General features: G+C 45.5%; 1 protein-coding gene across 4 annotated transcripts in view; it reads left to right on the forward strand.

Moving 5' to 3' along the window:
- C2H10orf120 (chromosome 2 C10orf120 homolog) overlaps positions 1–14,066 on the forward strand; it is a 73,790-nt gene that overhangs the window by 45,416 nt on the left and 14,308 nt on the right. The window contains exons 3-5 of one of the 4 annotated variants that reach the window (XM_067024430.1): positions 5,213–5,529; positions 7,920–7,995; positions 8,528–9,307. The exons of 1 other annotated variant lie outside the window; for it this stretch is intronic. In XM_067024430.1, the coding sequence (XP_066880531.1) occupies positions 5,528–5,529; positions 7,920–7,995; positions 8,528–9,283 (834 nt within the window). In that variant the 5' untranslated portion in view covers positions 5,213–5,527 and the 3' untranslated portion in view covers positions 9,284–9,307. Of the gene's footprint in view, positions 1–4,478; positions 4,566–5,212; positions 5,530–7,512; positions 7,713–7,919; positions 7,996–8,527; positions 9,308–14,066 lie in introns of those variants that run through there. 2 more of the 4 variants (XM_059053033.2, XR_010838783.1) reach the window with 2 other exon arrangements.

Here is a 14,066-nt window from a genome sequence, read left to right on the forward strand (position 1 = left end):
TCATCCAGAGGTCACAAACGCAAAAGTTTCCAAGGGCCATGGGGGTGAGATAAACAAGGGGCTTGGGTGGTAGGAGCTGTGTGAACGGAAGAGCTCTTCTGTGTCCAGAGGGGCAAGTCTGTCTCAGATCCAGCTGATTCATGTAATAAAAGAATTTGCTGCTTGGAACCTGAACTTCCGCTTTGATTTTTTTTTTTCCACAGAAAGGTAAGAATTTGGATTTTTATGCTGAATACTCTGATTTGGCTGAATTCAAGTTCAGTTTGAATTCTCAGACCCAACAGGTCCCTTCTGAGCTGGGATCCAGCCTGGGAGCCGTACTTAACAATTGCTGCAGTCAAGGGGGTGGTCAGGTGCGTGCATAACCTTGGAAGGAACCAGACTGCCCGCCTGGATCCGCTGACATTCTGAGACCGGGCTGCGGTGTGCGTGCGCGTGCATGTGTGCGCGCGTGCGTGTGCGTGCGCGCGTGCGCGTGTGTGCGTGTGTGTGGCGGGGGCGGTGAGTCCTGAAGGAGCAGAAGCAGCCCTCCGAATGAGGACGGACAGCCAGCCGACGCCGGCGCCCTGCAGGTGCCCGCAGTTGTGCCCGGCCTGGCCCCTGCGCACGCACTGCCCCAAATGGCTCGCGCTGCCTGCACACTGCACGTCGCCCGGCACGATCTTCCCGGAGCCTGCCCCAAAGTGGGCCCCTGGGCGTGTGGCCACGGCGTGGCCACACTGCAGTTGGCGGCGCACGACGGCAGCCTTGGCCAGGTCCCAGGGGTCATCTCACACGGTGTCCCACGTGCCCTGGACGAGAACCTCCACACGGCCTGAGCACCTCCCGGAGCCGTCCACCAGCCTCACGCCCATCCGGGCTCCTGGGGAAGCACAAGGAGGAGAGACACTGGGTGACTGGCCCTCCTGTCTCTGGAAGGCTTCCTTAATCCTTTAAAATCCCTAGGTGGTCATATCCCCATTTTACAATCCTGCAAGATCACACAGTCCTCATGCACCCAGACAGTAAGAAGAGCCAGAATAATCTTCAATTTCAAGTCCGTTCAATGAGACTTTATTCCCCCTTTCCAAAAGGTGAAACTCTCTAAGGAATTGCCAGAATTCCTAGGTTCTCCAAAAAAGAACCTATGTTATTCCCTGCCCACGGACAGGGAGAGAAATATGGGATGTCAGTACACCTGATGAAATAGCAAACAAGACTATCCATAGGCAGATCACAGCTAAACAGACCCTTGTCGTCTAGAACTTCATCAGTCTTAGAGCTGCCTGGTCCCTTCTGTCCCATACGTCTTTCGTAATGTCTTTACTATGTAAAGACCACTGTGGACAGGAACCAGCATCTGTTGTTTGGGAGTTTAGTGCCAGAGCCTCAGGGAGTCACTAACTTAACCATTCCTCTCTTAGTCTTTACAACTACCCCACGGCGTAGGGGATGGGTTCCCATTTTACGGATGAAGAAACTGAGGCTCGGAAAAGTGAAGAAAACTGCTCTGAATCCCATAGCTTGGCAGTGGGCTGTCTCCCACTTTAACTGTGCCTGTGGTTTCCCTCCAACTTGGAGAAATGCCTCTACCCACACTATCCATCAGCCCTTAATTTCTTAGGAATTATTCCCATGCCTGCAGGTGGAGACGTCAAGGCCTCGAGGGCTGTGGCCAGCGAAGGCTCTGAGAAGCTGTCAGCTAGAAGGAACAACAAAGCTAGGTCACCATCAGTCAGTGCAGTGAAACGAATAAAGCAGACACATTGCTGGAGGGACTCATTATAAGACCCTTCTGAAGTTTCTTGTTTTGATTCATCTCAGTCAGTTACCATCACCATCAAACAAGATTATTTAATTTTTTATTCATCTATTCTATGTTCATGTCAAACTTATCCTTCAATCCTTGGCTCAGTAGAAACAAATCTTTAAAAACACAGAAGATGAATTTAAGAACATTATATTTAAGAAAGCCTAAAGGAAATGAGGGCAGCTTCTATAAATTAATTATTCTGTGAGCCATCATTTATTGCAAAATAGTCAATGCAAAGAGACACAGAACACCTGAATTTCAAAGGCTTCTAGAGTAATTATATAAGTAATTGTGATACAACGTGGATTATGAGGGACAGCAACAAAAAAGATACAAGTACAGAGGATATGTGTCCTTGTGGAGACCAGCGGAGGCTACCTGGAGAAAGGGAGCAGCCAAGCCATGGTAGGACTTCAATAGGTCAAGGGAGGGAGGGATCTCATTTCAGGTAGCACAGCTACTGATGGCCAACAACCTCGAATTCACATATTCAGGGAGATTAGGTGCTATGTTATTGTAATTTGATTAGAATATCGTGGTAGCATATGCATTAATCCCAAATACCTGGATTTCACATTTTCCTTACTCGTATATAGGCAGAAAACTTCCAAACAGATGGTACATGAAGAAAAGGGGATTTGGGTCAAGTGTATTTTATAAGCATGGCAAACCGTGACTTCCTGTGGGGATTTTATAGGGTTAATTGAATATTAAAGGCTCTTAGACATCCTGTAGTAAAGAAACCTGTGTAATTTGTTTAATGCAATGTTTCCTAAATTCATGAGACCATAGAATCTATCTGTGTGTGTGTGTGTGTGTGTGTGTGTGTGTGTGTGTGTGTGTGTGTGATTCATCTTAACATCTTGTGGAACTAGTGGTTCTGGGAGCATATTCTCAGAAACATCTTCCGTTGATTACCTCAAAGATCCTGGTCAGGGCTGGAGACTCCTAGCAATGTTTCTTATCAAATTTCCATTTTTGTTCTTATTTCTAGAAAGGTGAAGTACTTGTAAACTTGAATATATAGAATATAAAGTTTTGTTGTAAACTCAAATAGTTGTATTTTTTATACCTATTGGTGTTTCCTCTTCCCCAGAGGTGATGGGGGTAATCGTTATTTCAGCAGCTACAGTAAAAAGAAAACATCAGTTAGTGATGAATACACAAAACACATAAATAGAAACAAAACTAAAGCTGAGTAAAGGGAGAGCTTATCTAGCCCTCCAAACCAATGTCTAGTATCTCTTTGTGAAATATAAGAAGCCAGTTCTAAAGGGCTTGGTGAATTTCCAGCTTAAAGACATGTTTGCTCTAACCTGGAATCTAACTCTTGTTCGCCACACATTACGTACAAAAGAACATCAATTTCCTGCTCCATAAAACTGGAAATCAGATTTGACAAAGAAGAGGAATGAGGTTTACTAAGAAGTGAATAAATTTTTTAAATTACCATAATTTTCCCAATTCAATAAATACTTCATCATTTTGGGAAAAATTAACTCACTAGCCACAAAAAATATTGAAATAGGAAAAAAATTAAATGCCTTTTATAATAGCATCAAAAACCATGGAATTCTTATGGATAAGTCTGATAATTATGTGCAAAATCTGTACATGGAAAAATCCAAAATACCGATGAGATCAATGAAAGACCTCAGTACATGAAGGGATACATTATGTTGATGAACCAGAAGACTTGATATTGTTAAGATTCCAATTTCCTCCAACTTTATATGAGTCAATCCAAATCAAAAATCCTAGCAGACATTTTTTTGTAGAAATTGATCAATTGATTCTAAAATATTATATTTCTAAAAGGCAAAAAGGCTAGGTAAGCCAAAACAATTTTGAAAAAGTAGAAAAAAGAACAAAGTTGGAGCACTTACAGTACCTGATTTCAAGACTAACTCTAAAGCTACAGTAATCAAGCCAATGTGTTATGGGCATAACAGGGGTCACATAAATCAGTGCAACGAAAGAGGAAGTTTAGAAACAGACCATGTATTAATGGTTAGTTTATTTTTCACAAAAATGCCAAGGTATTTCAGTGGAGTTAGAAGAGTCTTCTCACAGGAATAAAGACACAGACGTAGAAAATGGACTTGAGGACATGGGGAGGGGCAAGGGGAAGCTGGGACAAAGTGAGAGAGTGGCATGGACGTATATACACTACCGAATGTAAAATAGGTAGCTAGTGGGAAGCAGCCGCATAGCACAGGGAGATCAGCTCGGTGCTTTGTGACCACCTAGAGAGGTGGGATAGGGAGGGTGGGAGGGAGACACAAGAGGGAGGGGATATGGGGATATATGTATACATATTCACTTTGTTATACAGCAGAAACTAACACACCATTGTAAAGCAATTATACTCCAATAAAGATGTTAAAAAAAAAAACCCAAAACTGGTGCTGCAACACAATTGAACATCAAAGTGCAACAAACCAAACCAAAGCCAGAACAAAAACTCTTGACACTTACCTCTGCCTGATCCAGAATTAGCTTGAAGTGGAGCATAGACCTAAAAAGAAATAAAATGAGGGCGGAGGCCAATAAGAATCTCTTATACTACTTAAATGATTATTTTTAACCTCTTTTCACTGAGTGTCAAAACCTAAATTCACATAAATTGTGTACCTGATATATATATGCATACTTTTTTTGGTTTTTGTTTTTGTTTTTTTTGCAGTACGCGGGCCTTTCACTATTGTGGCCTCTCCCACTGCGGAGCACAGGCTCCGGACGCGCAGGCTCGGCGGCCATGGCTCACGGGCCCAGCCGCTCTGCGGCACATGGGATCCTCCTGGACTGGGGCACGAACCTGTGTCCCCTGCATTGGTAGGCGGAATCCCAACCACTGCGCCACCAGGGAAGCCCTAAATGAGTCTTCTCTTTGAAGAGAAGGTGCTTCTCTTTGTTGCAGAGCACAGGCTCTAGTTGCTCAGGCTTCAGTAGTTATGGCACATGGGCTCAGTAGTTTTGGCTCACGGGCTCTAGATCGCAGGCTCAGTAGTTGTGGTGCACGGGCTTAGTTGCTTCACAGCATGTGGGATTTTCCCAGACCAGGGCTCAAACCCGTGTCCCCCGCATTGGCAGGCAGATTCTTAACCACTGTGCCACCAGGGAAATCCTATTCTGTGAAGGTGTTTGTGGATGAGATTAACATTTAAATCAGCAAACTTTGAGTAAAGCAGATTGCCCATTGCTCCATAATGGGGGTGGGCCTCATCCAATCAGTTGAAGGCCTGAAGAGAACAAGACTTATGTCCCCTGAACAAGAGGAAATCCTCCAGTGGACTTGAATTTTGACATGGGCTCTCCCTGGGTCTCCAGCCTGCTGGACAACCCCTGCAGATTTTGGATATTCCAGCCTCCACACTCACGTAAGTCAATTCCTTAAAGTAAATTTCTCTGTGTCTCCAGATCCCACTCCAAACCTATCATTGCCATGGTGACATCACTTCTGGACAGAGTGGCAGGGTGCCCTTTCTCATTCTCCTTTTCCCTGATGCCTGGAGGATCTGAGTCCAGACAGCACCACCCTTTTCTACCTGGACCTGCTGGGACAAAGCCATAGCTTCTCCATCTCAATACCTGGCGGTAAGCAGGCTGCTCGTACATGGCCAGCCCTAGAATATCCCCCATCAGCCCACAGTCCACTGCTGATGTCTCTGTGTATTTCCTTCTAGTCTTTTCCTCCTGCATATTTGTATATTGACAGCATCCAGATCATACTCTATGTAAGTTTTGTATTCTGTCTTTTTAAAATATCACATTACATCATGAGCGTATTATTGGAAATTTGACGAAGACTTGATTTTTTGATAGGTCCATAATATTCTATCATGTATCATTCATTGGTTGTTCCACAAATATTTGTTGAGTGCTCGCAATGTGCCAGGTGTTGTGTGGCTTGTGCAAGCGGTTGAGTGTAGGACAAATGTGTGAGTCAATGAATACAGGGCAGGAGGCTCCGAGGCACTTGTTGCGATTTCCAGGTTCACAGCTGTTCCAGGTAACTGAACGTGCCCAGGTAAGTAAGAGGAGCACCAAAATATTTAGGTGGCTGACATCATCGGTATGGGCCCTGGACCGAGCTCTAAATATCCCCATTTGGGGATGTTTCCTGGTAGAAGCAAAGGAAAGCTTTAAGACCAGTACTTGTCCGAGACAACTTCTTCCATAAGCTGCTTCTTCACTTTTGAAACTTATGTTTTCAATAGGTAATATGCTTACATTGTTCTAAAATTCAAGACGAAATAATAATGTACACAATGAAAAGGCTCATTCCCACCTCTTCCAGGTACCCACCTCTGGTAATCATTTTTTTGGTATGTATTATTCTAGAGTTTTTCGTTTGTTTTGTGGTACGTGGGCCTCTCACTGCTGTGGCCCCTCCCGTTGCGGCGCACAGGCTCCGGACGCGCAGGCTCAGCGGCCACGGCTCACGGGCCCAGCCGCTCCGCGGCACGTGGGATCCTCCCGGACCGGGACACGAACCCGTGTCCCCCGCATCGGCAGGCGGACTCTCAACCACTGCGCCACCAGGGAAGCCCCTATTCTAGAGCTTCTTTATGCAAATACAAATTTCCTTTCCAACACAAAAACGTAGTCTACAGTTTATATACTTTGGCACCTTGCTTTTTGCACTAACAATATTTCTCAGCGATATTTCCAAATAAATAAAGATCTTTTTATTACTTCTATAGTCCTATTACTCCTGTATGGTATTCCATTGTATGGTCAACCGTAACTCTCTGGCCGGTCACCTGTTAATGGACATTTGAGTTTCCCATTAGGTTTGACATCTCAAACAAGGCTGCACTGACAAACTTGTGTGTGTTTTATTTTATACATGTAATTGCTGGGTCAAAGGGCAAACACACGTGTAACTGTGGGTGTATATTGCCTAATTACTTTCTACAGGATTGTGCCAGTATACATTCCCACCAGCAACACTCTTGACCCCACTTTTGGGCAGGAACCCAAGATGATTGCTTATTAGAGCAACAGGCTGAACATCTGCTCAATACTAGATCCCATGATAAACAACCGCAGTGCAAAGAACGAGGTGCTATTGGCACCTGCTTTTGAGCAGAGGGAGAGACAGACCTATTGGGCAACCAAGTCAGTACGTGACAAAGCACTATAGCATGATACAGGAAGTGCTGTGAGAATGCGGACAAGGGGATAATGTATTCTGCAAGGAAATCTTCAGAGGAAGCAATAGTTAAGCTGGGCCCTAAAAGACAAACAAGTTGTCTAGGGGTAGAGAGGTATTTAAGACAGGGGGGAGCATGTCCAGAAGCTGATTCCAAGAATCATAGATAGAGTTCATGGATGGAGCACGAGGAACTAAGATTGGAGCTAAGATTGCAGAGGCAAGCCAACACCAGGGAGAGACTTTAGCTGATGAGCCTCCCTCCTGAAAGAACTGAGCAGTCTTTATGGGCATATAAGTGGCAGTGACGTGGTCAGATCATCTCACAGCCACACTCTCTGCCCACTCTATTCCCCTAGACTCCAACACGCCAGGAGCATGGTAGTGTGGGTCCATTTCACCCCACGGGGTCATTTGTTGCCTAAACTCAGACCTCACAATAGCTCCATGTAGGCCAGTTATGATGCAAGAAGTTTGTGACTGTCCCTTGGGTTCCCATTAAAACTGTCTTATGAAGAAACTCCAGGCACTGACACCTCCCATCCTAGCCTATTGCCAGAGGATGATCAGAGAATGGGAGAATGGCTGTCGGAAGACTGGAAAACAGAGGGCTAGAGATTCAAGGGCCCAAGAAAGGATGACTACAGATGGGGAGTCAAATAAGAATGGCACACCCGTCCAAGTATTCAATATAAACGATGCCTTTCAGGATAAAGACTCCCTGTGCTGCCAGGGGGATCAATGTTCTGCTTCACCATTGGAGTGAGTATGACCTGTGCTTCTGCTCTATTCCTTCCCATCCGTGTCGGAACAAGGCCAAGTGGAGGAGCCCACTCTAAGGCTGTAGAAACCCTGGTCACAGTGACCCTACCATGACTAACGTAGAATCACCCTTTGTGAGATTTCCCATTCCAAAGGGAAAACTAAGAGGACCCATTCCGAGTTCTAATACACCTCTCTGCCTTCCAGGATATGGACCAAATTCTACAAATCAGACCCACGCATTGCCCTCGGAAAATACTCCCCCTTGGAAAAAGAGATCCTAGTAAGTGCTGGGAAATTTATGCACAGGGAGGCCCCATGGAAGCCAGGCAGTTAGGCGAGGGGAGCCAGAGGTTCAAAAACCACCAGCAATAGAGATGTAAGTCTCCCAAACAGCAGACTGGAGTTGGCCACTATTTGGCCGTTGTGAGCTAGTGGCTTCCACACTTGCGTAGCAAAAGCAAAATCCTCTCTTATTTCGAAGTCCCAAGTAGGAATATAACTACAAGTGATAACAAATCACTGAAGCTGCCTTTTCTCAAGCCCTTATCTTGCACTAGTTGCTTTCATATATGTTACCTTATGGAGACATCAGACCAGTAAAATTCTTTCAAATTCATAATAGGTAAGAAGGAGAGTCAGGAGTTGAACCCAGGCTCGTCTGACCCCAAAGATCTGCCCTCTTTCTCACTACACAGGGGCTCGGGCACCCTCAGCGATGGAGGGTGAAGGGGCCACTAGGTAACTAACTGTTCCTGTGGGTGCCCCTTGCTCCTGTCCCGTTGAGATTTGAACCATCCCTTTCCCGTTGTCAGCGTCTAGGTGGTGTTCACACCATAGCAGCCAGGAAGTTTCTGACTTATAAGCAAGAGGAAGAACGGAAAATGCTCAAGGAACTACAGTTGCTGTCTTCAGACTATAAACGGGCGGTGGAATATAGAAAGCAACTCACCCCTCCTTGTGCCACCTGTGGACCCCTAGAAAAAATATGGACGGCGAAGGTGATGGTGCCCCCGGAGGAGTTCAAAATGCCCCAACGGGAGAGTCTGAACATCGGCAAGCACATAGAACGAATGCAGCTCGCTCGAGCCCTGAAGCAGAAGCACCTTTTACCCTACACTGAAAGATTTGGGAACTCTTCGCTTCTGTCTGGAGGGGGCCTGGGCCCCCCGGCAAGGGACAGAACTGGGGAAGGCAAGGATGACCGAGACGCCAATCGCTGTGACTATGCCCATCAAGAGAAGAGAGGTGAGGCAGAGAGCAAAACCATGAAAAGACAGGAAATAAAAATGAACGTAATTTTCAAGTCGGAAGAACCAAAAAAATGTGTAACGTACCATCCAAATGATCTAAAACCATTCCTCCCCCCCAAAAAAGCAGAAAGATCCATCGCTGGCTTTACAAACAGAAATCTTTTGCACCTGGCCGAATTCCCTGGAGACCTAATGCTGATGAATCAGGAGTTTATATCACGGGGAATCCACCCCAGTGACGTGTCAAAGGCCAGCTGCCTGGAAGAAGGCAGTGCCTGGAAAGAGTACATGCACAAAGCTGCTTCCCACCATTATTAAAGGTTTATTTATTCCCCATGGAAACCGAGTGTCCTGGTCCTTATTACTCCTGCAGCTCTGCCCCAGGTGGCTGCCCTCTTTCTCTTTTTTCTTTCTTTTTTTTTTTTTCTTAGCTTTAAAAATTTTTTATTTAAAAATGTATTTATTTTATTTATTTATTTTTAATTTTTCCAAAATTTATTTACTTTATTTGATTATGTTTGGCTGTGTTGGGTCTTCGTTGCTGCGCGCGGGCTTTCCCTATTTGCAGCGAGCGGGGGCTACTCTTCGTTGCTGTGCGTGGGCTTCTCATTGCAGTGGCTTCTCTTGTTGCAGAGCACGGGCTCTAGGCGCGTGGGCTTCAGTAGTTGTGGCACGCAGGTTCAGTAATTGTGCCTTATGGGCTCTAGAGCTCAGGGTCAGTAGTTGTGGCGCACGGGCTTAGTTGTTCCGTGGCATGTGGGATCTCCCCAGACCAGGGCTCCGACCCGTGTCCCCTGCACTGGCAGGCGGATTCTTAACCACTGTGCCACCAGGGAAGCCCCCCAATTTTTATTTTATGTTGGAGTCGAGTTGATTAACAATGTTGTGTTAGTTTCAGGTGTGCAGCAGAGTGATTCAGTTATACACGTACATGTATCTGTTCTTTTTCAAATTCTTTTCCCATTGAGGTTGTTACAGAGTATTGAGCAGAGTTCCCTGTGCTCTACAGTAGGTCCTTGTTGGTTATCTATTTTAAATATAGGAGTGTGTACATGTCAATCTCAAACTCCTTAACTATCCATCCCCCCCCACCCTTCCCCCGTGGGAACCATAAGTTCGTTCTCTCAGTCTGTGAGTCTATTTCTGTTTGGTGGATTCCCTCCTTTTCTCCTTACAGGACCCGATCTCCAGGGCGTCCTCAAGGTAAGACCTAGCTGCTGAGGCTTCCTGGAGCAGGCTTCCTGCTCTCCCTCCCCCAGCAGCCCAGGCCTTCCCAGGATGCAGGCTCCTCCTTTTCACCTACTCCCGTGGGGCCTGTATCAGGTACCTGCATCTGTGAAGCAAGTCACCCCCAAATTTAGCAGCTTACACCAACTTTCATTAATTTAGGTTATAATTCTAATTGTGGGTCAGCAGTTTGGGCTGGTCTCAGCTGGGTTCCTCCTGTGCCTGCAGTCAAAGGCGGGTCATTTGGGTGGCTCTCTTTCTCGGGGGAGAGCTATCAGCTGGGTCAGTGGGAGTGATGGGTTACATCTTTCCTCTTCCAGCAGCTGTAACAGGCCAGCCCCAGGCTTGTTCACGGGGCCACTGCAGGAGCCGAGAGAGCAAGCAAAAGGCTGCAAGGACTCTTGAAGCCAAGACCAGAACCGGCACACCACCGCTTTGCCACATTCTGCTGGCCAAAGCCGGGTACACGGCCAGGTCCAGATGCAAGGGTGTGTAAATGGACTTCCCCTCTTGTTGGGAGGAGGTGGAAAGTCACACTGCAAAAGGGCATGAGCTCAGGGAGGCTGGTACCGACAGGACCGTGGCTGCAGTCCGTCGGCCCCACAGCCCCTGGGGCTGGAGCTGGGACCAGCCTGTAGCCCAGATGGGGGGAAAGAACCCTGCTCAGGAAAGAGGCTATCCAGGCCTAAAGGCTAGATGTCTGTCCCATGGTCCCCACTTCTTGCCTAGACATGCAGCTTCTACCCTGGAGGGCAGAGCCAGCCTGTTCCCGGCCTGATCTCTGCCACCTTCCTCTTCTGTGCGGCCAGGTGACTTACACCCTCCCCATCAAGTCAAGTGCAGGCACGGGACACGCAAGGCTGTAGCGGGCACAATTCCTTTGGATGTGTCAGGAGGAGGGTCCAAGGTCCCTGCGGTCAGTTATTGACACTCCCATGAAGGCCCTGCCTCGGCCCCAAGGTGGCAGATCTGGGAGGTATTTCAGCGTCTGAGAAGATGACACATTCGTTTCTTGTCTGCATCTGAAACTCAGAAGGACCCCCCGGTTGATCACACTCTGTCCTCAGCAACTCTGCACACAGTTGGGAAGACACTGAGCTTGTCCACAGGTACAGCTTCCGGGGACAAGGCCAGCATTCTTTCTAGATCGTTCCTCTCCATGGATTTTTCTCAGTTGGCTCTTTCAGAACCACAGCTCTCCTCCAAGCAGAGGGAGAGTCATGGCAGGAGGCTGACCCTCTCCCATTTTTCAGGAGAACTCCATTGGCCATAGCCACAGGTTAAGAGAAAGTATTGTATCGCTAGCTGCTATTGCCAAGACAGCGATTTAGGGAGAGGTAGCATAATTCCAAAGTCATCAGTGGAAGAATCAGTATAAAGCAAAGGAGTGCTCTAACTTTTCAACCGGGGCGAAGTTGGAAATTGGGGAAAAGGAAAATATTATTTCCAATATTGATATAACTTCTCCAATGGCTATAAAATTGTGAATATCAAAGCAACACATGAAAACTCAAACCGGTTTGATAATGTTTTAAAGCTATTTAGCTGGATCCTAAACATTGCTCAAGATCAGCTCTGCAATGTGGCAGGAAGTTCTTTGCATGAGAAGTGAGACCAGTGCTCTTCTTAGAGATCTACCACCAACCAGCTGGGAAGTATGGGTAAAACACAAGGCTCTCTGTGACTCAACTTCCTCAGCAGCTAAATGAGCTCATCAACTAGAGCATCACCAGGGTCCAGTTCTGGGACTCATTTAACTAGCTGTTCACAATGCAGTTTGCATCGCTCACCGTCTGCTTTTAGTGTCACAACCTAAGAACTGTGTTACAGCGCCAGGAGGTGCTGGTCTGGAGACATTTTCACTGAGTCCAGTAGTCACCTCTGAGAATAAATCAGGGAAGGTGTTAACAGAATGCAAGATGTTGCTCCACTAGCTGTTGTCAGTAACAACCTTGTTGATAGTGTCGTTTTAATTGCAATAAACCTTAATTACTTGGAGCCATCCAGAAATAACCCACAGTTAACCATACAGGTTTGTGTATCTGTGTGCCATCTTCTAGGAAGTATATATGAAAATAAACTTAGATTTATTTACTATTAAAGGTTTCTGAAAAATCTCTGAATGAAGTATGTATTCCTTCTAACTGCTTACCTGGAGTTATATAAACACACCCAGATGATAACAGTTGATAGAAAGATAAGTGACCTAAAGAGCCCTGCAAGAGCCTTAGGCTATGGTGGAATTTAATTAACAATTTTTATTGTTTTAATTTAAAAAATTTTTATTGAAGTATAGTTGATTTACAGTGTTTCAGGTATACAGCAAAGTGATTCAGTTATATATTTACATATATGTATATATATGTGTATATATGTTTATACTTTTTTTCAGATTCTTTTCCATTATAGGTTATTAACAAGATATTGAATATAGTTCCCTGTGCTATACAGTAGGTCCTTGTTTATCTATTTTGTATATAGTCGTGTGTACCTGTTAAACCCAAGTTCCCAATTTACCCCCCCCACCCCCCGCTTCCCCTTTGGTGACCATAAGTTTGTTTTCTATGTCTGGGAGTCTGTTTCTGTTTTGTAAATAAGTACATTTGTATCATTTCTTATTTAGATTCCACATATAAGTGATATCGTATGATATTTGTCTTTGTCTGTCTGACTCACTTCACTTAGTGTGATAATTTCTAGGTCCATTCATGTTGCTGCAATGGTAATATTTCACTCTTCTTTTTAGCTCAGTAGTGTTCCATTATATATTTGTACCACGTCCTCTTGATCCATTTCTCCTTCGATGGACACCTAGGTTGCTTCCATATCTTGTTTATTATAAATAGTGCTGCTATGACCATTGGGGTGCATGTATCTTTTCAAATTAGTATTTGGGGCGTTTTTTGGATATATACCCAGGAGTGGAATTGCTGGGTCACATGGTAACTCTATTTTTACTTTTTTTTTTTTTTTTTTTTTTTTTGCGGTACGCAGGCCTCTCACCACTGTGGCCTCTCCCGTTGCGGAGCACAGGCTCCGGATGCGCAGGCTCAGCGGCCCTGGCTCACGGGCCCAGCCGCTCCGCGGCACGTGGGATCTTCCCAGACCGGGGCACGAACCCGTGTCCCCTGCATCGGCAGGCGGACTCTCAACCACTGTGCCACCAGGGAAGCCCTCTATTTTTTACTTTTTAAGGAACTATGGTGGAACTTAGAAAGCCTTTGGGCGCCCAAAGAGACTTCTGGTAAGGAGTAATTTAATCTGAAATTTGTAACAATTCTTTATTCCTTGAGAACTCTGATACAAAGTAGCCTTGTGGGACAAGTGATAGATTAAATTTTTCCCAAAAGTCCAGTATTGGTTATTCAATATACAGAGGCAAAAAGAGATAGATGGCAGATAGATAGACAGATAGATGATAGATAGATAGATAGGTAGATAGATAGATAGATAGATGATAGATATTTCAGAGGAAAAAAGAATCTGATAGTTGATTTTCACATAAGCTTAATGTCGTCATTACTGGAAAAAGTCAGAACTTCTTTGGACTTCCTTACACTTACAGTTCAGTATCAGTTTTATTTTGAATTACTTATGGAAACAGACCTCATCATCTTTTCCATTCTTAGAACCAGTACAGATTTTAATCTGTTCTTGCCCGAGACCCACAGGAGCCCTGTGGTGTCAGAGAGGGCTCATTTACGAGGATGGTATCTGAAGAAGGTGACCAAAGGAGCTGGAAGATTCTGGGGTGAAACACCTGCCTAAGCACTTTGGACATGGCCAGACCTTCAGCTCCAGTTCCTGAAGAGACACCGGGCGCTTCCTGCTATAGTTCACCCCTAGACTGGGTCTGTTGTCCCCCTTTGGGGTC

The sequence above is a fragment of the Kogia breviceps genome, chromosome 2 (assembly GCF_026419965.1).
Source record: "Kogia breviceps isolate mKogBre1 chromosome 2, mKogBre1 haplotype 1, whole genome shotgun sequence".
Taxonomy (NCBI): domain Eukaryota; kingdom Metazoa; phylum Chordata; class Mammalia; order Artiodactyla; family Physeteridae; genus Kogia; species Kogia breviceps.